This window comes from Dunckerocampus dactyliophorus, chromosome 11 (genome assembly GCF_027744805.1).
Source record: "Dunckerocampus dactyliophorus isolate RoL2022-P2 chromosome 11, RoL_Ddac_1.1, whole genome shotgun sequence".
In the NCBI taxonomy this organism is placed as follows: Eukaryota; Metazoa; Chordata; class Actinopteri; order Syngnathiformes; family Syngnathidae; genus Dunckerocampus; species Dunckerocampus dactyliophorus.
In genome coordinates, this window is record NC_072829.1 from 7,050,413 (window position 1) to 7,073,787 (window position 23,375).

A 23,375-nucleotide genomic window follows, 5' to 3' on the forward strand; every position below is an offset into this window, starting at 1 on the left:
CTTAGCATCCTTATTGTGTTCCTCTTTTACCTTTCACACACACACACACACACACACACACACACACACACACACACACACACACACACATTTGGGTTCAGCCTTGTTGGCTCTAGCGGGCGAAGTGATGCTCCTCATTAGCTCCTATTTGAGGACAAAGCAAAGTTAACACTTGCACGGATCACACAATGCGCTAACTGCGGGCGACAGCGGGCCCGGGCAACCCAGCAGAACAGCGTTGCACTTAATTAAAACAACCTCCCCCCCGCCCTCTGCAAGAAACGGAAGTAGAAGGTTCCTCCGGGCTTCCACAAAAGCAGCTGGTAGAAAGAAAAAAATCGACACTTCAAGTATTTGCTCACATCGCTGCGCTTCCCGATGCCTCTGAGTGGTGCTGTTGACGCTGAGAAATGAGAGGACAGTAGGGAAACAAGTATAGCGGCATGTCTAATGACTAATGACATTTCCATTCCGTTGGAAATCATTTAAAAACCTGGACATACCGCATCGAAGCAACAGAAGCAAATCAGGGTTGGGCAATACAGCCAATTTTGGTACGGGTGCGATACCAAGTAAATGCAGTAATTCTTTGCCACTTTGCGTTTCAAAATTTGCCGCTTTGTGCTTCAAAATTCGCGGCTTCACTCTTATCAAGGTATTTAAAAAATATATGAATTTGTAAATCATGCTGTTTCGTGGTTGAATGCGGCCTGTTATTTGTCCAAAAATCTGCATATTGAAGCAAACTCTATGTATTTTCATTTTCAAAACAAACAAAACAAAAATACAAATGTAAGGCATTTAGAAGGCGCATTCAAAGGCGCTGGGAATGATATGTAGTATCTGGTCACTGGTCACTAGTTACTGTAATGTTCGGTGAGATGAACAACAGGCTTTTATTGCAGGCTTGAATTATGTCACAACAGGCTCAATAATCCCTAACGCAGGCTACTGCAGCGGTCGTAACCCACACCACGCGAAAACTCAACTCTGAACGTCACTTCCTGTCCACGCCACCGGAACACATTTACATGAACACACGCGATCACGAGTCTTATTTATGTCTTAATGGCTTATTTTCTGTTATTGTCTCCTTTACTGGGTAATACGAGTGTTATTTCATGCCTGAAGGGCTCCAATAATGTGAAAAAACATACTCAGAAGGTCCTAAACAGGTTTTTTATGCTGTAACTACCAAAATATTCAATTTATAAATAAGGAATTCTGTTTTGCAGAAATTCACTTATCACAGTCCGATCTGGAACCAATTAACAGCGATAAACGAGGGATTACTGTATGCTATCCACATTTTAGCTTTGCGTTATAAGTGTCAAAGTATAATATAGGTGTCAAACAATCACACATATTAATTTTATTTTATGTTACAAATTGCCAAGGCCAGTAGAAAATGAGCTGCGGGCCAAAAAATGGCCCCTGGAACCGCACTTTTGAAACCCTTGTTTTACACGCCACATCAGCTGGACTTGGATGTGTTTGTTTACACGAACGCGCTCGCTCGTTTGTCTTCAGTGCTGCGGAGTCATATCAACGGTTAGACGACTTGGGGAAGGCAGACTAAAGCAACTGACCTGTGACCGCTCGTTGGCGCCACCTTAAACTCCCAGGCTCAGAGGTGGTGTCAAGGTGGTATGGCAACAACAAGAGCCGGGTCCTCTTGATAAGCAATCAAGCAGCTTGACTCTGGAGACGGTCTCCGTGGAGACTGCACAGCAAACACACACGGCGTAGGGCAATCCTCTCAGGGATCAGTGACAGTTTGCCCAAATGGAAAATGGCTTCTAGATTGGTAAATGCAATTCCATCTCCAAACACACACACACACACACACACAGACAGACACACACACAGCTACACCTATTATTTGCAGTGAATGAAGAGTGAATATAGTGAATTTCTTTGTTTTTAGAGGAAAGCAATACCTTGGTGCATCGTATCTGTCGCAACACAGCAATTACGTGCGTGAGAGGTGCAGCTCGTAGCCAAACATTTAATACTTGGGCCGTACACGAAAATAGACACAGACGTCTCACTTGTCAGCGTCTGCGATATTACCTATAAACGTCTTTTTTTTTTTATTACTATATATGCGTGTAAACAATACAGACAAAAGCAACCTACACTCTTGGAATGCTGTTGTCATGCGAGCAAACACTGCTTTTATACATGGTTACTTAGTAAGGGCGCATTAACTTTAAAGGAAAACTGCACTGCACTTTTTGGGGGGAATTTTTCCCATCATCCACCATCCTTGTGTGAGACATGAACACATACTGTATGCCTCTCTCTTTTCTGTGCATACTAAAGATATAAAACAGCTAAAAAGACACCGCTAAGAATGCACGCAATGGGGAAATTCCGCCTGTAAAGCCTTCTGAAAAAAAAACTGCCAACAACGTTAAATTAAATTCAATAGCGAGATTGTTATTATTATTATTAACATTGTTACGCCGATGGAACTACGTTATTGGCTTATTGACACCTTGCCACACCACACCGACTAGCCGCCCAGCGCCTCGCTTCACCACACACTTGCCCACAGTGCGCCAGCGCCGCGCTTAGTGCTTGGAGTGTTTGGAGAAATGAATGCTAGGTGTAGGCGTTCGTTTCTATGTTGCTATGTGAAATCAATGCGCCCAGGAAGGAGCCTCAAGGACCAAAATACGGCATAATAATGTTAAGTATTACATGTTATCATGAATGTACCTGTTACTACATGGTTACAGCACGTATATAAGACCATCAAACCTTGTTGGAGGTTTGTGGAGGTGTTCTAATAGCTGTCTTTGTAGGCGTGTCCCATTGCGTGCAGTAATGAGCTGTCTTTTCATCTGTTTTTATATCTTTAGAGCACACAGAAAAGAAAGACACGTGTTCATGTCTCACATAAGGATTGTGGATGATGGGCAAAATTTTAAAAAAGGGCAGTTTTCTTTCAATGACAAATGTGTGTTGTATTTTCTTGTCACAGCTCATTAAAAAATGTTTTTTCCTAGAAAGGTTGTGATTAGAGTGTAGCTTGTACCAGACAGCAGTCCGTATAAAGGATGCGCCGACATCTTCAGACATTTAATTGCTTTACAACCGGACGTCTCTGCAGGGGCAGACGTCGTGATCCAGCATCTCTCAAAGCAAAAAATGGCCCAGGATTCCAAGAGAAAGTGTTTTTTCAAATGCGAGATCTGAGAAGTCTCACTGTGCTTCCTCTCATTAAGCGATACGGACAACTGTTTCTGACAAATATTTGTGCGTCAACAGGGGACGCAAAGTCAGAGGACACGGCCAACAAGGAAGCGGGAGAGGAGAAACCAGAGGAGGACAACGACTATCACCGTAGCGACGAGCAGGTACGCCTTTTTAGCTTCATTTAAACTTATGTTTTTTCAGAGGTCCCACACTAGTGTGTTGGAAGTATCATCACATTCCAGTCAGGTAAAGTGCAGTGCTAAGGTGTTTAGCGTTTAGCTTCAGTGTAAGTTGCAACTTATACCTAAACTTGACGTAAATTAACATCTAAGGGGTCAGGGGTGTCCAAAGCGCAGCCTGGGGGGCCATTTGTGTCTCCGGCTGATTTTTATTGGCCTGTGGTATGTTTTAAAAATATAATTCAAGTTCACCAAGCGAACTAAAAAAACACAAACCCTGCAAAATGGAAGCTATTGAGAGAAAAAAGTTGTACACTGACAAGAAAAGTCATTTTAAGAGAATAACGTAATATTTTGCGGAAAAGTGAAAAAATGTAATTTTAGTAGCACAGGGTTGAAACATTAAAGAAAAAGTTGTAATATTGTGAGAAACCAAACATAATAATGTTGTAATTTTTGGAAAATTAGGTTGGGGGAAAGTTCTAATATTACGAAAAGAAAAGTGACAAAGATTTTAATTCCTGGTACAACTAAAGGTGCATTTGTTTGGACAAATATAATGATGATAACAAATATAGCTCATAAGAGTTTCATTTAAAAACTGATATCTAGCAACTTCCATGGTTTTCTTGATAACCAAAATCACTTAAGTCCTTACATGAATAGCTATAGCATTGTATTGCCAAAAAATGTAACTCTAATGAGCTATTTTTGTTGTCATTGTTATATTTGTCCAAACAAAGGTACCTTTAGTTGTATCAGGCATTAAAATGAACAAGAACCTGAAGAAATGAGGCTGGTCTAATCATTTTTTCCATGACTGTATAGACAACCATTCACACTCTCATTCATACCAATGGACAATTCAGAGCTCCCAATTAAGCCAACATGCTTATTTTTGGAATAAATGTGGAGCCGTAGAACTTGGAGAAAACCCACGCAGAACATGCAAATGCCACAGAGAGGCCCAAACGGAGATACGAACTCAGATCTTCCAGATCTCCTGATTGTGTGGCTAAGTTGGGAACCTTTACGATGGAAACACAATAAAGTGCATACTGCAACTGTGCCACTTGATGGAAAATCTGAACAACAACCATGAACTGTTTCGGCAGCCTCAGTCGTAGTTCTTTTGGACATTAGAATAAATGAGTTGGCTGCACGGTGACCTAGTGGTTAGCTTGTCATCTTCACAGTCTGGGGATTCAGGGTTGGAATCTTCAGACTTCCTACACACGTTTCCTTCCTTTGCCAGACTGCACTTTTTAGAAGGTCATTGCACGCCAGCACCACACTTACCTGATATCACATTGGGCACATGACAGGTTTTAAAAGCAATCAAGTAGTGTTTTAAGAGGAAAATAGACGAGCAAGTCTGTGTAAAGAGGTAGAAAGATCAAGTTGGGTCTTCCTAATGGTTCGCTCCTCTGCTTCCTCGCCTGATGAGGGAGATGGCGCCCTTTGGATGCTTGGCAGTGGCGGAGAACGCGTTCGGAATTGGTAATGCGGGGTCGCCTGTCGGAGCTGAATGCAGAGGTGTCAGATGTCACAGAGAAGGAGGTGGGAAAGGGAGGATGAGAAAAATGAGAGGACTGCACAAACGAGTTCAAGACATTTTTTACATTTTAGTGCGGTTGCGCTAATGTGAGTTTACATATTCTTGGCGTTTTGCTTTTGTCTCGCTGTTGAATGGGTGGCTGGGGCACGCCCACTTGGGAAATTAGAACAGAGCTGTAACAGAGGTGGGATTGCTCCTGTGTGTGAAGTGTAACACGTGATGTGTCTCATATGGAATACTTCCATCCAGAAATGATGACTGCAATATTTACCCGCTGCTGCTGCTTCTCCTTTTTAATAGCGAATTGCAACCACTCGGAGCATTGTCGCCAACATTTGGGTCCACCCCTCACCGTTAGTCTGGCAATTGTCGCTGCCAGACAAGTATTTTGAACCTATGGCGTCATCTAATTGTCCGTGTAGGATCCACTTATGCTGCTTTTAGGTTTAGTTCCCCTGGTTTGTTTTGGGGTAATTGTGGAGTGCTAGAATTGGTTGACCACTGGTGGCGGTATGGAGGTGTTGCATATATACGGTAGGTGCGGAAGTGATGGAATTAGTTGGCGGGATATTGCCGGGAATCACCCCCATTCCGTGTCGGTGCCGTTTAGGCAGAACAGCGACAAGGGGCTCAGTTAAGCAGACAGGGTGACGCCTTCACACCGGCTCGTATTTCCATGTGAGGAATAAGGTCATGTTTTAATCAACTCCTGTGGGAGTGGAGGTTAGAAAAGCTCTTGGAAAAGTGATGAATTACTTTTGTCTTTATGTCTCGACTGCTTTGGAGAATGGTGCTAAATTATTTACTGACCTTTAAACATGCACTTGTGATTTTGGGATCCTACATTGAAAGTCACTACTGTACGACATACTAAGGCGGGGGTGTCTGAAATGTGGCTTGGGGCAATTTTTGGCCCGCAGTTCAGGTGTCTGAACTCAGAGAGGACGAATTGTAGATGGAGGGATGACCAGACATCACATGCTGGGGCAGCCTGGATACGAATGGCACGGAACAGACATGGCACACATGAGGAGGGCTACGTCCGACAGTGGATGATGAAGCCATGATGGTGATAATATTGAATATTAATCACATGAATAATCATAAAAAACTTCATCTCTAATGTAGGTCAAGATATTGAAAAGATGAATAGCTTCCATCTCAGCAAATAGCTCTTAGTATTGGTTTGATACCTTGGGATTTTACATTTTAATTCATTTTTACCCAGTCTGTAAAAAATGAGCTGCAGGCCGCAAAAGGGCCCCAGGTCACACCGTGGACACCCTTGATAAAGAGAGAAATTCTTCTATTTAGTTCTAAAAATTCCATGTGGTATTTTCATGATTGTCAAAATAATAAATGCCTTAGACGTAATAGAGGCCAGGTCCTTTCTGCAGTTGAGTAAATGAACACCCCAGGGTCACTATATGAAGAAACTGCATAATAAAAGTACACTAAATAGGTGTTTCATCAGTGTGCCCGGCCTAAAACAAATGTTTTGTTGCGGTGCTTTAGCTTTAATGACAGCATCCAGTCTTAAAGCATTGGCCCCGTTTGTGTGTTTGTTCACAGGTCAGCATCTGCTTGGAGTGCAACAGCAGCAAACTTCGAGGCCTAAAGCGTAAATGGATCCGCTGCTCAGCACAAGCCACCGTCCTCCACCTCAAGAAGTTCATCGCCAAAAAGCTCAACCTGACGTCCTTTAACGAGGTAAAGTCAGCAACTCGTCGGAGCATCACTGCCAACATGTCCACCCCCTCCCCGTAAAAGTCCGGACACCTTTTTTGACCCTCTCATTTTACAATAATTGTGTGAATGCTGAAGAGCAGCATTACAACGTCCAAATGTTCAGCTCATTCGCGATCTGATGGCTTGCTATCGACACATTCCAAAAAAATTCCCCGCATTTTTTGTAATTCCACATTTTCTGCAACAAAATTTCCATTAAAAATGAATGGACGTTTGTTTTTTTGTAACACAAATTCTTCCTGCTTCCACATTTCTCAACCAATTTAAACAATTCCAATACAAAAAATTAAGCTCATTTAGGAAATTTGGACTAACAATTTCTCTCACCCTCAAAATTCCCTTTTTTCCCCAGAAATTCCACCTTTTTTAGAACACAAATTTCCTTCCCTTTGATCTTTAGGATTTTATCCCCAATATTCCCACTTTACTCAAACTTCCGCGTTTTCTGCAGCAAAATTCACGCTGAAAATTTTTACAAGTTGCACATTTTTCAACCAATTCAAACCATGACAACATTCAGCTCATCCAGGGCATTCTAACCATTTTCCACATTCCAAAAATGACCACTTCTTCCATTTTCTCCACCAAGTCAAACCCCTCCAACACCAAAACATTCAGCTCATTAAAAACATGTAGGCTATTTTCCACATTCCAAAAGTTTGCGGAATTCCACACTTTCCAGCCCCCCAAAAATTGCAGTTGAAATAGCTTTTTTTTTTTTTACATTTCCGACTCATTCAAACATCAATTTTCTATACCATTTGTCCTCTAGTGCCGCTGGACCGCTGGCAGCTGGAGCCTATCCCAGTTCTGCTTCAGCATTCACACACAATTTCTACAGAAATGGCCTTCTCTAGTTAAAAATCACGTAGTTTTAACCTGTGTTTTGTGAATAAAACGGGTATAAGTTCCATTGTTGTTCGCCACAAATAAGTCCCTCTTCTTCCGCTCAGTGCTGGCAACACGGCGACTTGCTCGCTAAATCTGGTGACTTTCCAAACCCTCTCTGCAACTTACTTTCTCAAAAGCGACTAGCGAGAAATCTAGCGTCTTTGGAGACAGCAGCGGGTTTTCACCCCTTTTCGTCCAAAGTGCAAATGAATAACGCACGCGGGTGGCGCAATGCTGCCAACTCCGGATGTACTGTCATTATTGCCCTGCCTGGACTAGTGGAGGCCCTGACGGTGATTAAATATTTTGATGAAGTGATGGCTAATTTTAAATGAACAAACCAAGAATGGAGGTTATTTGTAGTTTTAAACCTAATTTTTGTTTTACTCACTTTCTTATCTCTCCCACGAGGTATAGCGATTGTTGCATCTTATGCAAATAATAGGCACATTAGCCCATGACGTCATCTAGCGACTTCTCGGACAGCCAATAGCTACTTTTCTTACTGAGGAGTTAGCAACAATGCTTCTGCTACGTAGCCAAGATGGTGACCTTTGAGGGTGGCGAGTGTCCATCACTGCACACTCACCAATTTAGCCATTTTGAAGGCAACGCCCGGTACTTAGTGCACTGCATTTTGAGCGTATTTCTCAGCATGAACGTACTCAAAAGTATGCAAGTGCGCACTTTGAGACGCAGCCATTGATTACGAGCTGTGTCCATGTCCTATTTTAGTCTTCATCACTACGACGTGGGGAAGATTCTAAAGAAGACTTCCACGCGTCTTGGAAGAGGAGAAAGTACTTTCATGAGACTTGACGTCATGTGTTATTTTGGTGAGGATAACGAGCTTTGCCCCAAAAGCCGAGCGACTTCCTGCTCAGCTTCAGATCAAGACCACTTCTCTCATGTCTTCTCTCCTCAGAAGTCTTACAAGCTTTTCTTCTTGACTTTTTCTTTTTTTGTGGCTTCCTCTGCTCAAAACACACCGCCTTGGCGTCACCTCTAGAGCCAACAGGGGGCGCCGTGGCGGCACAGCTTGAGTTGTAACTGCTGCACGGCAGCACCGTTGTCATTAGCTTTTAGTTTGTGCAACACACGGCGCTTTGAAAAAGTTGTAGAAGAAAGTTTTAATGGATTGTTTTTTTTCCTCCTCTCACAGTTGGACATTTTATGCAACGAGGAAATCCTGGGCAAGGACCACACTTTGAAATTTGTGGTAGTGACAAGATGGAGATTTAAGGTATGATTCTCTTGAGGATTACAATGTTAACTTTAACAGGCTGTGAGGTGCATGCCAGAGCTGCAGGTGGCGCTATAACCCTTCACTGTAAGGCGTTTGAAGCCAGTAAGAAGCCTGAAAACGACATAAACACAATAGTAAGCAGGTTGTGACGATACGTGAGTGCCCTATGTCTGCCACTGATACCACTTTGTTGTGTTGCCTTCCAGAAATCGCCCCTCCTGCTCCATTACAGACCCAAGATGGATCTGCTGTAGCGAAAACAGACACTTTTTTTGTTTTGTTTTGTTTTTCCTTCCTTTCCCGGCGTCCGCAGCCTGTGCTGACTCATCTTTTTAACAAACGTATGCAAAGACGATCAACCAACAGCGAGCAAACGCCACAACAAACGACACTCACACAAGCCAGCAGCTCGGGATGGTCAAAAAAGAGGGGTAGGGGCTCAACACCTCCCGCGCAGGTACTGCAACACTGGTGGCTTTTTTGTGTTTGTTTTGGGAACGAAAGTGACATTTTTTTATGTTGATTTTGTGTGCTTCATCTGAGATATGTGAAGAGGAAAAGAACAAAAAAAATACAAATGGAGATAAAGCATATATTTATACTTTTGTACAGTTTAAAAGACTAAAGACACTACTGGTGCTCTGTTTACATGCAAACGAGATGTCGGGAATCACATGACCATCTTTTGGCCAATGGAAACGGAGGATGGTTTTGTATGAAATGTTTTTTCTTCTTTCTCGGGAGCACGGAAAGTTTATGGCAAAGATTTTATAACAGGCGTCCATCCTAAGCTGGTTATCAAGTAAAATGTCTCTGAATGTGTCCCCCCCCCTCTTCCACCCACCTCTTTTTTTGTCGTCTCTTTGCTATTGATGATTGTCAATTGTGAATAGGCTGAACTGTGTAGTAATTTATGTTCTATATAGCGATATTGTACATAGACTGTGCGCATAGATTGAGAGAGACTTGAGACTGTTAAAAAGCGCGCATCCAGGAAGTGCTATCTACATGTCAAGCAGCGGAGGACAAAATGTTTTAACACAGACTTGCTGTCAGTATCCAATCCGTGTATCATTTGTTCATTTCTTTTTCCATTAGACACCACAATGGTGTGGAAAAAAACACGACTAGCCTTTTGTTTCTCTTATTTTACATCCATTAAGTAAATAGAATATGAAGACGACGGATACAAGCGCATGAAGTAGTTTACGCGTGGACATCGGCATGCAGGTAAACATACGTGGAAGACGACAGAGGAGGACTGGGACAAAGAAATTCGAGAAAATGTACGCCGAATTATATAATAAACTTGTGCATTACCGTCACGGCTCCTCCCCCTTCAAAAGCATCTCAAACCCAATCTTGCTATCCTTTTTCTTTATGTCATTTAAGCTAGGGGTGTCCAAAGTGCGGCCCGTGGCTGTTTTTCATTGGCCCGCAGGGCATTCAAAAATATATTTAAACGGGGAAAATAAACAATAGCAGCTAGAGGAGAACTCAGAGAGCGCAGACCTCCGCCAAGCGCCGTAGTTTCCCCATATTGTGATTCACGCCAAAATAATCATCCTACATGTTCTGGATCAGTCTTTGATATTCTGTAGAACCTCTCTGGAAACTTGTCCTGTAATTTTTTTCTGAAGTGCTCTGACCATTTTTTGTGGAGTTATATGCACAAATGCCAAAAATGGTCCTCTCTCGCAATGTTTAAGAATCTTTTAAAAATTGATGGATCCAGAGACAGACAAACGCCGGCAAAAACATAAGCGCTGTGCTTGCCGAAGGTTAGGTTTTTTTTTTATGTGGATGGATGGATAGATTTTTTTAAGTCGCACTATGACAAACAAAAAATAACAGATAAAAGTTTTAATTTTTGGAAAATTAGGTTGCGGAGAATAAAGTCAAAATATTATGGTAATAAAGTCATAATTACAACTTAAGAGAAATGGAAAAACAGCCGTAATTTTAAGAGAATAAAGTCAAAATTTTTAAAAGAAAAAAGTTATATTCCAATGAGGAAACATTTTTACAAGAATAAACTTGTAAAAAAAAAAAAGAAAAATATGAAGAGCAAAACAACAAATAAAGTTGTAATTTTGGGGAAATTAGGTTGAGGAAAAAATTAGTGTTACAACAATAAAGTTAAAATATTATGGGAATAAAGTCACAATTGTGAGAAGAAAATTTACAAGAAGAAAGTTCAAATTGTTGAAAAATTTCAAAACCAGCAACAGCAGAAATGGAAAAACAGCTGTAATTTTACGTGAATAAAGTCAAAATATTGGAAAAATAACATTTAAGTAGCGTGAAGTTGAAATATTAGGAAGGATTAAAAAAAAAAAAAGTCGTAATAGTATGAAAAACAAAACCGCAAATAAGTTGTAATTTTACAATGTTGCGAGAATGAAGTCAAAATAATATGAGAATAAATTCCTAATTACGAAAAGATAATTTACAAGAAGAAAGTTGACGTTGGAAAATGGAAAAGAATAAAAATAGCAAAAATGGAAAAAACAGTATAATTTTCAGAGAATAAAATGAAAATATTAAGTAAAAAAAAAAGTTATATTTTTATGAGAAAAAATGTGCAATTATGCGAAACTAGTAAAAAAAAAATGTCATTTTAGTGGCATAGATCGTATATATTTAAAAAAATATTTAATATTAATTAATATTTAATCTTTAAAAAAATATTTAAGAAAGAAAAACAATAAGTTGTCAATTTCTGAAAATTAGGTTGGGGGAAAGTTATAATATTATGGGAATAAAGTCAAAACATGATGGAATAAAGACATAATATTACAAGAAGAAAACTTAGCAAGATTATTTAAGAAGAAAATTTTAATATTTGGAAAATTTACAGCAAAAATGGGGAAAAAAGACCGAGACCGAGACCAAGACCATCTTACCAAGATGCTTTTTCACTTATCACGAAGGTGAGATTCTTGAAATATAAATAACTTCTTAGCATATCTTTATACAATATCAAAAAGGCCCTTCATCCTTCATTTTTTTTTACTGTGTGGCCCTCAGTGGAAAAAGTTTGGACACCCCTGATTTAACCAATAGATGAAAAACAAGAAACAAAACGTTATTAATTTTTTAAATTTGAGGCTAAAAAACAAATTCAGAAAAAATATTCATTTTTTTGTGTTGGCTTAAAATGGAAAAAAACTAATGAACGAATGATAGACGAATTAACATCGGAATATATACTACTACTATACTTGTTTGTTATTTGTGGAGAAAGCGGTTACATCAGTCCCGCTGCCACGCCGATATGTTTCGTACGTTCCGACAAAAGCTTCTAAACTTGACCCCCCCCCCCCCCCCCCCACCACCCCACCTCGTCTCGCCTACATCTGGAGTTGCAACAACGTGAGAAACAATTCCAAAAGTGCGCAAGAAACATTTGTGGAGCGTGCAGCGCGTTTGCTTTCATGCAGAGTTGTCATCCGTCCATCCCGATTAAATGTCTTGTTTCATCCTCCTGTCATACAAGCGTAGAAAGAAGTTCTCTTTTTTAATCATTTTGGTGATTTTAGCTTACAGCGAATTAAAACCCCCCAAATTTATGATGTCATAAAATCAAAGTCAATATTTCAACCTTGATTTGCGCTCTAATCAGCAAATTAAGCGTCAAAACGAACCTCTTCGTCTGAATCGAACCCCTGAAATCTCCAAGGGAATGTGTTGACTCGGGCGTGTAACGCTACGCCTTCATCACGTTTCGGTACGTGCCTCTGCTTTAAGGTGACGGTTTGGTTTATTTTGGGTACAGCAAGGGAACAAAATGCAAAACTGCTTCGCTTTTGTATCGACGGCTTTCATGGTTTTTAAATTAAACTTAAAAAAAAAAACACTCTAGAAATTCCCTAATAACCTCACCGCTTCAAATTTCACGGCTTCACTCTGTCAGGTTTTTTCAAAAATATATGAATGAATAAATCATGCTGTTTTGTGGTTTGAGTACTCCCTATTAGGCATATTTAAGCAAATTCGACACTTTTTGCTTTTTCCAAGTATAAAAATGGCTAAATGAACTAAAGCATTCGAAGGCGTTGTGATGATACAGTATGTACCGTAATTTCCGGGCTATAAGTCACACCAGCCAAAAATGCACCATGAAGAAGAAAAAAAACATAAGTCGCGCTGGACTATAAGTCACATTTTTAAATTTATTTTTATAAAATTTCTTGAAAGGCAAGTTCTAGTACAATAGGTGTCTGTTAACGTAACGTGAATAGCTGGTATGTTAACGTAACATTAACAGTTATTCAGAGAACTGTAGCCTAAACATCATAACGTAACTAGTTTACTTGCTGCTTGTAAGAATGTGATTTTCTTTTTGAGGGCATTTGTGTTCCGTCTTTCTCAGTTGTCTTTAAGTTGATGTTCACATTGGAAATTATCAGCGGTACAGGAGTGATAGGAGAAGCAGATACTGGCACACAAGCCTGGAGCGCCCTCTCGTGGCTGTCAGTGTGGGAAAAAAAACATTAATAGGACGCTCTGGAGTATAAGTCGCAGGACCAGCCAAACCATGAAAAAAGCGTGACTTATAGTCCGGAAAAACACAGTAGTATTCTACACTGGTCACTAGGTGTCAGTAATGTTACATTGATGCAACACCGCAGGAAGTACTGTACAGAAACCGGAAGTTAAAAAAGGAACAAGGAACTTTGTCAATGCTAACGTGTGAGTCTATATTACGTCTTATATTTGCTTATTGTGTCTACTATATTGGGTAAAACAAGTGTAAAGGTGACTATAGGGGTGTTATTCATGTCTGCAGAGCTCTAATGTTAAAAACCGTATTAAGGAGGTCATATTTTGATGGCAACTATAAAAATATTCAATTTACTTTGCGGAAATTCACATAACACCTTCAGGTCTGGAACCGATTAACCACGATAAATCACAAATTACCGTAAATAAAATTCAGAAAATAAGAATAAAAAAATAAAAAATAAATGTGAAATATAGAATCGTTTAACGCCAACTACGGCTCCCATTAGCCAAAGACTGGGCTGCACTGTGTTTGTGACATGTGACGATATCGGGTGGGAAATCCTTTCTGTACTGTACCGAATGTTCCATACCGAAACATGACTAATGCATGTAGCGTTACACCCCTAGTGCTGACTTTACTCTTGTCGTTTTAGTCGAGCACAAAATGTCGAGTCATTTTCCACTAAACTTGGGTGTGCCGTTGGTTAGGCTGCCATGTACCTATAATGGCACTCGCGCCTCAGGTTGCAGACGCGTACGGTGATGCTTCAGTCTTACGTCCTGCTTCTATTCTTGTTGATGCTCATTCTTCTTTCGGAAGAAGTGCAGGCAAAAAGGCAAAATATATCCTCTCGTGCGACATCATGTTCATTTTATATGACGCATTCTTCATATTTTTCCCTATTTTTGATCAAATTGTTCTACTGTAGAGTGAAGCGAACGTAGAATTTTCATACTTGAAGGCGCCCCCTCCAGGATGTCCTCTGCATGAAACCAACCTATTCATTCATTTTTTTAAAAAAAGTTAAATGACTGCTGGTCATTTGGTGCGTCAGCTCGCACGTTCCTACCGTGGAGGAAAACGCTGCATGATGAAAAGCAAGCAGACTTCATGTTGTTACCTCACGGATGTCCACTGCTGTCGTCTTCAGGCTTCCTGATCCATAAATGTAGAAAATGCTCATTTTCTTGGTCTTGAACACGTGACCTGTGAACCAGGAAGTCCCATTAAATGATAATCAGTCAAACAGCTGACACCCCCTGCCGCCCCAGAAGTTCAAACTAAAAACATTGGGCCTTCCATGCTGGAAAATATGTGTAAAAATTCATAAACTTCAACAATAAAATCCTATATTTTTGAGTTGAGAAAAAAGTCGTAATCTTGCGAGAATAAAGTGTTTATTTCGTGAAAAAAAAATCTCCGCGTGGAAAGGAAGACAGGATGTTTGAATTGATTACCTGCTTAAATTTGAGCAATTTATATTCTTAAACATGAAATAGGCTTTTATACTAATGCGTATAAAAGGACTGCAATCTATTTGTGGCAGTGCCGGGGTTGCAGGGGATAATTGTTGAATGTGTACAATTGGACATGACGCATTTGTGAAAAGTGAGTGAAAAACAACAAACAAAACCTAAAACACATGTTTTGAGCTACAAATACATTTGTGTTTTTTTTTTTATTTATGTCACACACAAGACTGAGCTGCCTGCCACAAAGAAATGAATGTATGCGAAAGGAAACACTGCTATTAAAAGTTAGAATATTATGGCTCGGATGTGGGAATTTACAAATTCACTGCTTAAAATCTGACTTTTTTTTCCTTGTTCAAATTTGCCTTTAGTCTTGTAATGACTCAAAATAAGCATTTTTATTCTCGTTAGTTTACGACTTTTAGTCTCAAATATTCTCTTGAAGTGGCCCTATAAACACTCCTTTTTTTTTCCCCTCGTCCTGGCGCTGAAGCTGTAAACATCGTCCAAGGTGCTGTGATGCCGTCTTAATATTTCACATATTTGGTGTGTACCGTTTTGCTCTGCTGGGATGCGCTTCATTGGTCTGGGTCCATCATTTCAAATGACGGCAAATTAGATTTTTTTATTTTTTAAACAAACTGCAGCTGTTACCATAGCAACTGTATCTATTCGCTTTAGATTTGTGCAGTAAAACGTGCTGCGACTTGAGACGAGACCTTCAAGGGAAGCTACGTTCACAATCCCAAACAGCCAAACTCGACCTCTGGACGGGATTTTTTTTTTGTTTTGTTTCGTCTTTCCTGCATCCTTCTAGAAACAAAAGGTGTTCATCTCTGCAAAATTGGTGCTTTCTCTGGTGCTAACTCCCCTCCCCCTCCTCCAGTCTCTCTTTAACGCACAGCAATGCAAAGGTGCAAGGCAGGTCCCGTCTCCATTAGGGATCCCCCAGGGAATGTTCAGGTTTAAGTTCTAGACCGGCACCGAGACTTTGCGGCGGAAGTCGTCATGCCTCATTTTTCCCAAACTTGAAAATTGGGACCTGAATACAGTGGAACCTCCGAGGTTAATCAAATTTTTCAGATTTGTTCACAATTTTCTGGAAAAATCTTTTCCCGGGTCAAGCTGTTGCCATTTACACCAGACTTTGCTGCACCAGTGACTCACTGTTGCCTCCGGTGGAACAAATCAGTATTACAAGACGATGACACGTTTTTTTTTTTTTGTTTTTCAGGGTTTCCCAAAAGACTGCAAACTTATTTGTCATTCTATTCCTGACATAATTGTCACATTTGCATTATTGGCTATGACACATTTGCAAAGAGTGAGTAAAGAACGTGTAAAGCAAAACAAATATGTTTAGAACTACAAAAAAAACGAGCATCTAGCGGGGTCTGATCACTAAGTTGGCAACACCGATTCCTCCTGTCCCATCCTCTCATTGTCTGGCAGACCAGATGCGATTTAATGTGTTTATGAGAGAAAACAGGTGGCGACAAATGTATTTGTGGCCAGTAACAGTAAAACATAAAAACAATAAAAATCTTGGCTAACAAGGACTTACGGATACGCCGGCTCGCTCCTCTCCCCTCCAAACACTCATTGCGTAGCCTGACATTAACCTTCAAAAAAAAAAAAAAAAAAAGTCAAACCTTGCATGACCAGGAAAGGCTGTGATTGGTCGGCTTGTAGTCAATATTTCCTGTATACACGACTCATTAATCCCACCTTCGCAAACACCTCCGATTTCAGATCAACATTTGCAAAAAAAAAGGGACTATTGTCCAATAACACTCCCCGTGTCGGACAGAGTTGCGGTTGCCGACTGAGGTGACTCGGGAAAACAGCCCCCCCTAGTGTCTTGGCAGAGAATTGCACATCACGCGTTCAACCCCCGTAGAGGTTCCACTGTATCAGAACTAACAGAACCAGGTTTTGGATGGGTCAGTACCGCTGGGCTGTCTGGAGGCGGTCAGGCATGAAACCTTCACGGTTCTGACTGGACCTGATCTGTGCCAGAGCATCGATTATGGGTCTTGTTGGAAGCAAAAAGGTTTCCTGGCAGCGTGAAGCGGTTCCTCCAGTCGTGGGTGTCCATTTTGCAAGCGGGATGTTTTCTTTGTGTTCCAATGCTTGTCTCAAGGTCTGCTCTAGAACTCACCTGAAGGCTCGTTGGGCCGGCACCGGCACCATGCTGCTGTGTTGGCGGAACAGATCAAGCAGTGAAGAAAAATGAGACTAACATGGTGCTTGTGACCTTTGAACTACAGTCACCAGCCTCACTGTGGGCGTGCTCGAACTTTTATTTATTGACTTCTTATTTTTGTCCTCTTAGCCCCTCCCAAAAAAGTATTTTTCTTTGCCAGCGGATGTTTACTTCATGTCAGCTCGACATGGAACTACGATAAAACATTTGTGTGCTTTTTCAGGTCAAAACACAAAACCGAACAGTCTGGAAATGGTTGTATTTGCCAGGAAAAAAAAGTGCAATATAGTGTTGAACACAGAACTTCATGTATGTTTCCAGTCAGGTCCTCAGGTCACTAAATGCCTTCTGGTCCTCCAAGCGATCAGGAACTCTCAGCGTTCGCTCTTGTACCCGAAACACACGACTGGATTTATTTGTCCTTGCTCTCATTCTTCAGTTGTTTTTTTGTTCTGTGTGACATTTAGTACGAATTTTTCAGGTGAAAGGGGCACTTGTTAAGGTGTCTTTTTTCCTCCCCCCCCCCCCTTGCTCCTTGCCTACTTTTGTATTATTTATTGCAGATGTGTTGGAAAATGTCAGATTCCATTGTCGCATTTCTAAAAGGAGGGGTGTGAGGGTCTGGAATTTCTTTCTTACAAAACTACAGGAGCTTTTGTCTAAACCTAACTGTGTATTTAATCAATAAATGCCTTTAAAAGTTCCCTTACTGCTTGTGGATTTGTACAATTCCTTTGTAAAGTCATCTTTTGTGAGGATGTTTCACTCCTCCGACCAGCAGAAGGCAGTCAGTGGTGGTTGTAGCTTCAATGGCGCCCTGTGCGAGACCCACATTTGTGCCTTCCATCATTCTCCGCAGCCTCAGCTGCACGTCAGAAACCACCTCTGCCTCCGGGATTTCCCAGTCTCATGATTTCGCCCGATCCCCACGATTTCCCTGCACATTTTAGCCAATTATACTAATTTTTGCCAATGGAATTGTCGCCGAGTGGCGCTCAAATGAGCGCATCAAATGTGTCCTGCTTCACGCACCCACATCCTCACTTTCTTATTTGCATTGACTGAGATGTTGTCTCTCATCGGTTTTACCCACTTCATGTGAACGGGGGGGGGGGGGGCACCTGCGACCTGCCTGTAATTGGCCCCTGATCTGACACACACATCCTTGCATCGCCCCTCCCCCAGAGAATGCTGCCCTGGGTAATTGAACACGTGGCGCATTATCTAAAGCCGCCACTGGGGGCAGTATACTTCCAAGCGGGTGTCCCTTTATACAAGTGACGGCTGTGTTGCAAATCACCCACTTCCATATTGACTGACCACCCCCATACATGAAATGGTTTGGTCCAATACTACCTCTGTAGCACCAAAATAGTCTAATTCTTTTCATCTTTGTTCGTGCTGTTTGGTGCAAATAAAATTAGTTTTCATTTGTGGTTTAAAAAGACTTCTCCGGTGATGACGTCACATCCTGATGATCCTGTTGTTGATGCGGCTCGTCTGGTACCACCTGGTGTGAGTAACTAACTCTGTTGTCATCCACTTTTTAAGTGTTTAAACTCATCCTATTTTTAGTGTCGGTAGCACACATTAAAACTAATTTTATTTGCACCAAACAGCACGAACAAAGATCAAAAGAATGAGACTATTTTGGTGGCGATGACGTCATAACTTGATATGTAAATCACTGGAAAATTAAATCTTAGAAACTCAAAAAGGTATGACAGCACAGATTTTAAAATGCACAAAATGGCACAAACAAAGAGTGGGGAAAAATGTGACTTTTTTGGATTCTGAGCATGGCGGGTGGCTGATTATTTAATACCCAAAAACTTAAGTCATTAATATTTCAAAAACAAAAGCAGAACAAACATTCGTTTTAACTGCACAAAGCAGCACTAACATAGCACAAATAAATGAGACTATTTTGGTTTAATTCTGAGCAGGGGCTGGGTAAACAAGCTTTGGTTAACCTATAAAATAAACCAATAACTCCAAAATGAAAGCAGCACAAACATGAATTTTAACAGCACAAACGCAGCACTCACAAATGAGGCTACTTGACTAGAGTTTTCATGATATCGGGTGTATTTTTATTCGTACACAGAAAAGTTAAATCCAACTTTAAACCTTTCAAACTCATGGATCGGAGCTTCGGGACAAGATAAGAGGTATGTAGGATATAAATTCACTTGAATATCTGCAGATGAAATTTCAGTAAAATCTGATGGTGCGAAATATGTTAATTTTGCCCCAGAATGACACGCAATTAGCAGTGTGACCCAATACAGCGTGCTGCTGCAGCATTACCACACTTCATTTTCTTCCCTGGACTTTTTGATGATAAAAAAAATGTAAATGGCTACTCTGTTGACTTATAAAACAAATGTCACAGCCTAAGTTACCATATATTGTACTTGCCAAGGTCCGTGGGTCGATCACAGCTGTTGTCTTGACTTAATGTTCAAGCAATGGGAAACAAAGGCACGATTGTCCGCTATGAAAATTGCTTGAACTTCTTTAATACTTGGGGTAGAGAAGTGAATGAGGTATCAAATGAAAAGTTCAAGTCATGTTTTATCAGACAAAATGAATCACAGACTTGATTTTACACAAAATGTAACATTCCTAATAAGTATGCCAGCATTATTAATCATTTATACCCGATTCGGTATTCGGTAACGGGAAAGTAGGAAACATCACCTGCACTGTCCAGTATCCAGGTATTTATTTCACAGTCACACCGGTTCAACTTTTGGCTGAAAAGTTACTGAAGAACTGAAGTTACTGAATCGAATCATTCTAAATGAACAAAAATCGTCCTTGAATCCTATCTGCAACCACGAATCGTGACAGGAATCGAATCGTTATTAAAATGAATCGTTACACCCCTAATCACAAGCCACCATGAGGTTGACTGTGCATCCTTCACGTTGGGAGCAAGGTGACTTTTGGTTTCCCACCAAGCTTCCTCCTTTCAAGCCAGCTAATCCTCCCCAGGCAGCCTCCACACAGCCATGCAAACATCCCGCATTGATGGAGTGATGCTAACAACTCGGTATCGATTGGCCCGGCGCTCACCTCATCCCGTCTGTTCCTGCATAGCCTGCACCTTTACACCAATTAGTCACTGCCTTCGAGAAACTCCTGCTTGACTGCGTGACGAGAGGAGAGACAAGGTACTTTATTGGACCCTGTCAAGGTCGACCTTGATGTAGTCGGACAGAAATAACATTCAACCTTTGAGTCCTTTTCGTTGTATCCTACCAGGAAAGTCATTTTTCTGTTTCTGTTCACAAAATCGCACATTTGAGTCCATCAAGCTATCATTTCAAAACTTCACTTCAGTTGAGGATTGGTTTTATTGCACCGTGAGCTTTGCCCTGCCAACAAAACAAACAAGGTCACGTGGCTTCCAAAAAACCCATACTAGCTTGTACCAGATGTAACCATAGGTGGCGCTCTATTGTGATACAGCATTTAGTTTGTTGAGCAGGGAAAAGAATGTTGCTGCGTCACCACTAGCTTCACACTGTTGCTACTTTTCATCTCCTGCATCATTACACACACACACACACACACACCACAACACACACTACAATTGATAGTGTCATATGTTCAAACCCTATTCAGCTTCCCAAAATGACGAGTGGAGAGGTTTACCTAGTGATACGTAATGTCATTTTTGCCCGAAATCTCATTGGGTCATGTGGGGAATTATTAAAGCACGTCTCCCCTTTAGCTCTCGTTTTCCATACTTTGCCAGCGGGATTGAAATAGAAAACAAATTTTATTCTGCACTTGTGACAGCTGACTTTTTATTCCTTCTTGTGGCTGTGTGAATACACAGCGTGGTGCCTAGTAAGTACACTTTATTTACTAGTGTACCACATATTTTAATTACTTATTGACGCTCTCTATAGTTAATTAACATTAGTCAGTGATTTGTTTTTATCTTAATTTGTCCAACATCTAATGAGTTAAAACTGCTCTCACTTTAACACCCTTACTCACGTCTTTAGTTGCACTGAAATATGACAATCTTATTCAAGATCGTTGAGTCAACATCCTTGTGTATTGTCAGAATTAAACAATTGATCTGATACGAGTGAAGATGCACCTTCTGGATGTACGTCATGAACACACCCAGCTCACAATGCGTTTGTGGTCCGACAGCTCGTGACGGTGGTACCGAGCTCTGAGGACGCGACGGCTGAAGGCGGAGTGAGACGCAGCAAGCCGACGCCAGTGAGTTAGCTCACATGGACTGTTTGCACCTTGCAATGTTCTTCTCACTTTGCTTGTATGAAGATGATCTTCAACTTGTCCTTCATGACGCTCACTCTGCCAAACGCCAACATTTCCTTGGATTCATGTGCGTTTGCAGGGAATGTGCCGTCATCTTCTCCCTCCAGCATGGTTTGTTCACTGGAACATAGAGATGTCTCCATCACTGAGGGACGTCATCACACTTGGATCTTAGATGGAGATTAGATTTGTTCTTCAAACTGCTCCTCATGTGATATGACGTATTACTGTGCGGTTTACAAAACACGTTATGCTGATATGTCTGGATTTTTTGAATGAGATTCTAGCAGTTCTTCAGGTTGATGTTGATCTTTGGGTCCATACAGTTGTCTCGTGTTTCATCACATTGACGTGGTGAAAACCGTCTCTTCTTTCTTGGTGTAAAGCCATAGATGCTGCTTATGGATTGAATATCACATCGTGGTGTTTGTTCATCGCTCCATTTGCTGCTTTTACAGGTGCAGCTGCACACCACTGGCTCCGGTTCATGCTCCTCATAAAGTGTTTAAAAGTGCTTTTAGTAAGCCCTACTGGGAACGCACTGCTGTGTGTCTGTAGCTTTAATGCTAATGAGGTGTGTTTGTCCACTCGAACTCAGACAGAACGTGTCTCCAAGAAGCACTGCTACTCTCAAAAGTGGAGCAAACAAGTTTAAAAAGTACATTTTGTATACAAAGGGACCTTTAAACAACACATTTAAGTATTTCTAGTTTTTCTTGGATTAAATCCATAATCTATCATTGCTTATATTAGATCAAAGTCTCCAAGTATGTGTAAGAAACCTATGGAGAGTTTAGTGCAGGGTCGAAAGTCAGGTGCCCGGTGTGTATCTTCATCCAGGCTTAAGCGTGTGTGTGAGTGTTGAAACAGAAGCTTTGTCAGCCCCGACCTCACGTGGGCTAATTAGTCTTAAAGAGAGCGCAGATAATAAGTGGCTGGAAAACACACGGCTCTCACTCTGCCACAAAGAAGCTGGAAAGATGGCGTTAAACTCTCAGCCCCCGCTGCTAAAGGTCACCCAGAGGCCGCGACGACGTTGACGTCCTCGGGTTGGACTTTCTCTTGAGACACCCGCTGACCTCGGTAACTGGCGAGGCCAATTAGTTGTGAGCAAGGACCACAGAGGGCAGCCCTGTGACAATGTGGCTTTTCTTTGTGTGCTTTCATGCTGATGCAAGCCTTCTGAGCCACTAAAGGAAGCACGTTTGGTCACGGGGGGGGGGGGGATTTATGTGACCTTTGGCAAAGGCAATATTACGACTTTTTCCTTGGAATTTACGTCATTTTCCTCTTAAATTTACGATTTTATTCCCGAAATTTCAGATTTTGGCCCTAATAAGCAGTCATATGGACGAGCCTATTATAGCCTTTGAATTGCATCCTACTCCACTCCCAACTCTAAAATGGTGGCTTTTCTGTCCACTACACCAAGATGGCTGCCTCAACAAGACGGCAAATGTCACAACATGACCCGCAACGGAGTAGCATCCATCCAAACTTATCTTGCGAGCAAATGCGTTTGGCTGTAGTTTTTTCAGCGGCGAAAAAAACAACTTAAAATAATTTATGCAACCAAAAAATAAAAGGGGTTATAATTTATCCACTTGCACCATGGATATTTAAAAAAAAAAAAAAAAAAAAAAAGACAGATTGTGTTGTAATTTCTCCAATCTTAACATTTTTTTGGGAGTGGGCATGGTGATGTATATTGCGCATGCATCGTAGAAGGTGTTGCTTGACGTTTATGATCTGTAACTGCCGTAAAATAGATCAACGGAGGCCGTACATTACACATGCGCAGTACAAATCCATCCCAACACGAGACAAGTAGAACTGTTTGTGTGAACGGAACGGATTGTGTAGTGACACTAAATACGACCTCTGCTTTGCAAGCTGGTTCAACTTTCAATAGTTGAACCTTGGTTAGCATCATTAATTCTTTCGAAAAAGGTCCAACTCTAACCGAATCAATTTTCTCGTAAGAAATAATATCTCGTAAATCCAATTCATCTGTTCCGCAAAAGGCAAAAATGTTAACACAAAAACTTTTTT

The 23,375-nt window shown here is 41.0% G+C and overlaps 1 protein-coding gene and 1 long non-coding RNA gene across 2 annotated transcripts in view; one reads left to right on the forward strand and one right to left on the reverse strand.

Moving 5' to 3' along the window:
• Positions 1–14,348, forward strand: part of LOC129190394 (polycomb group RING finger protein 3) — a 44,812-nt gene extending 30,464 nt beyond the window's left edge. The window contains exons 7-10 of the mRNA XM_054793069.1: positions 3,277–3,365; positions 6,514–6,651; positions 8,744–8,824; positions 9,034–14,348. Of these exons, the coding sequence (XP_054649044.1) occupies positions 3,277–3,365; positions 6,514–6,651; positions 8,744–8,824; positions 9,034–9,081 (356 nt within the window). The 3' untranslated portion in view covers positions 9,082–14,348. The remainder of the gene's footprint in view (positions 1–3,276; positions 3,366–6,513; positions 6,652–8,743; positions 8,825–9,033) is intronic.
• Positions 14,312–23,375, reverse strand: part of LOC129190397 (uncharacterized) — a 56,363-nt gene continuing 47,299 nt past the window's right edge. Inside the window, exon 3 of the long non-coding RNA XR_008572992.1 lies at positions 14,312–14,543. This is a non-coding gene — a long non-coding RNA (uncharacterized LOC129190397). The remainder of the gene's footprint in view (positions 14,544–23,375) is intronic.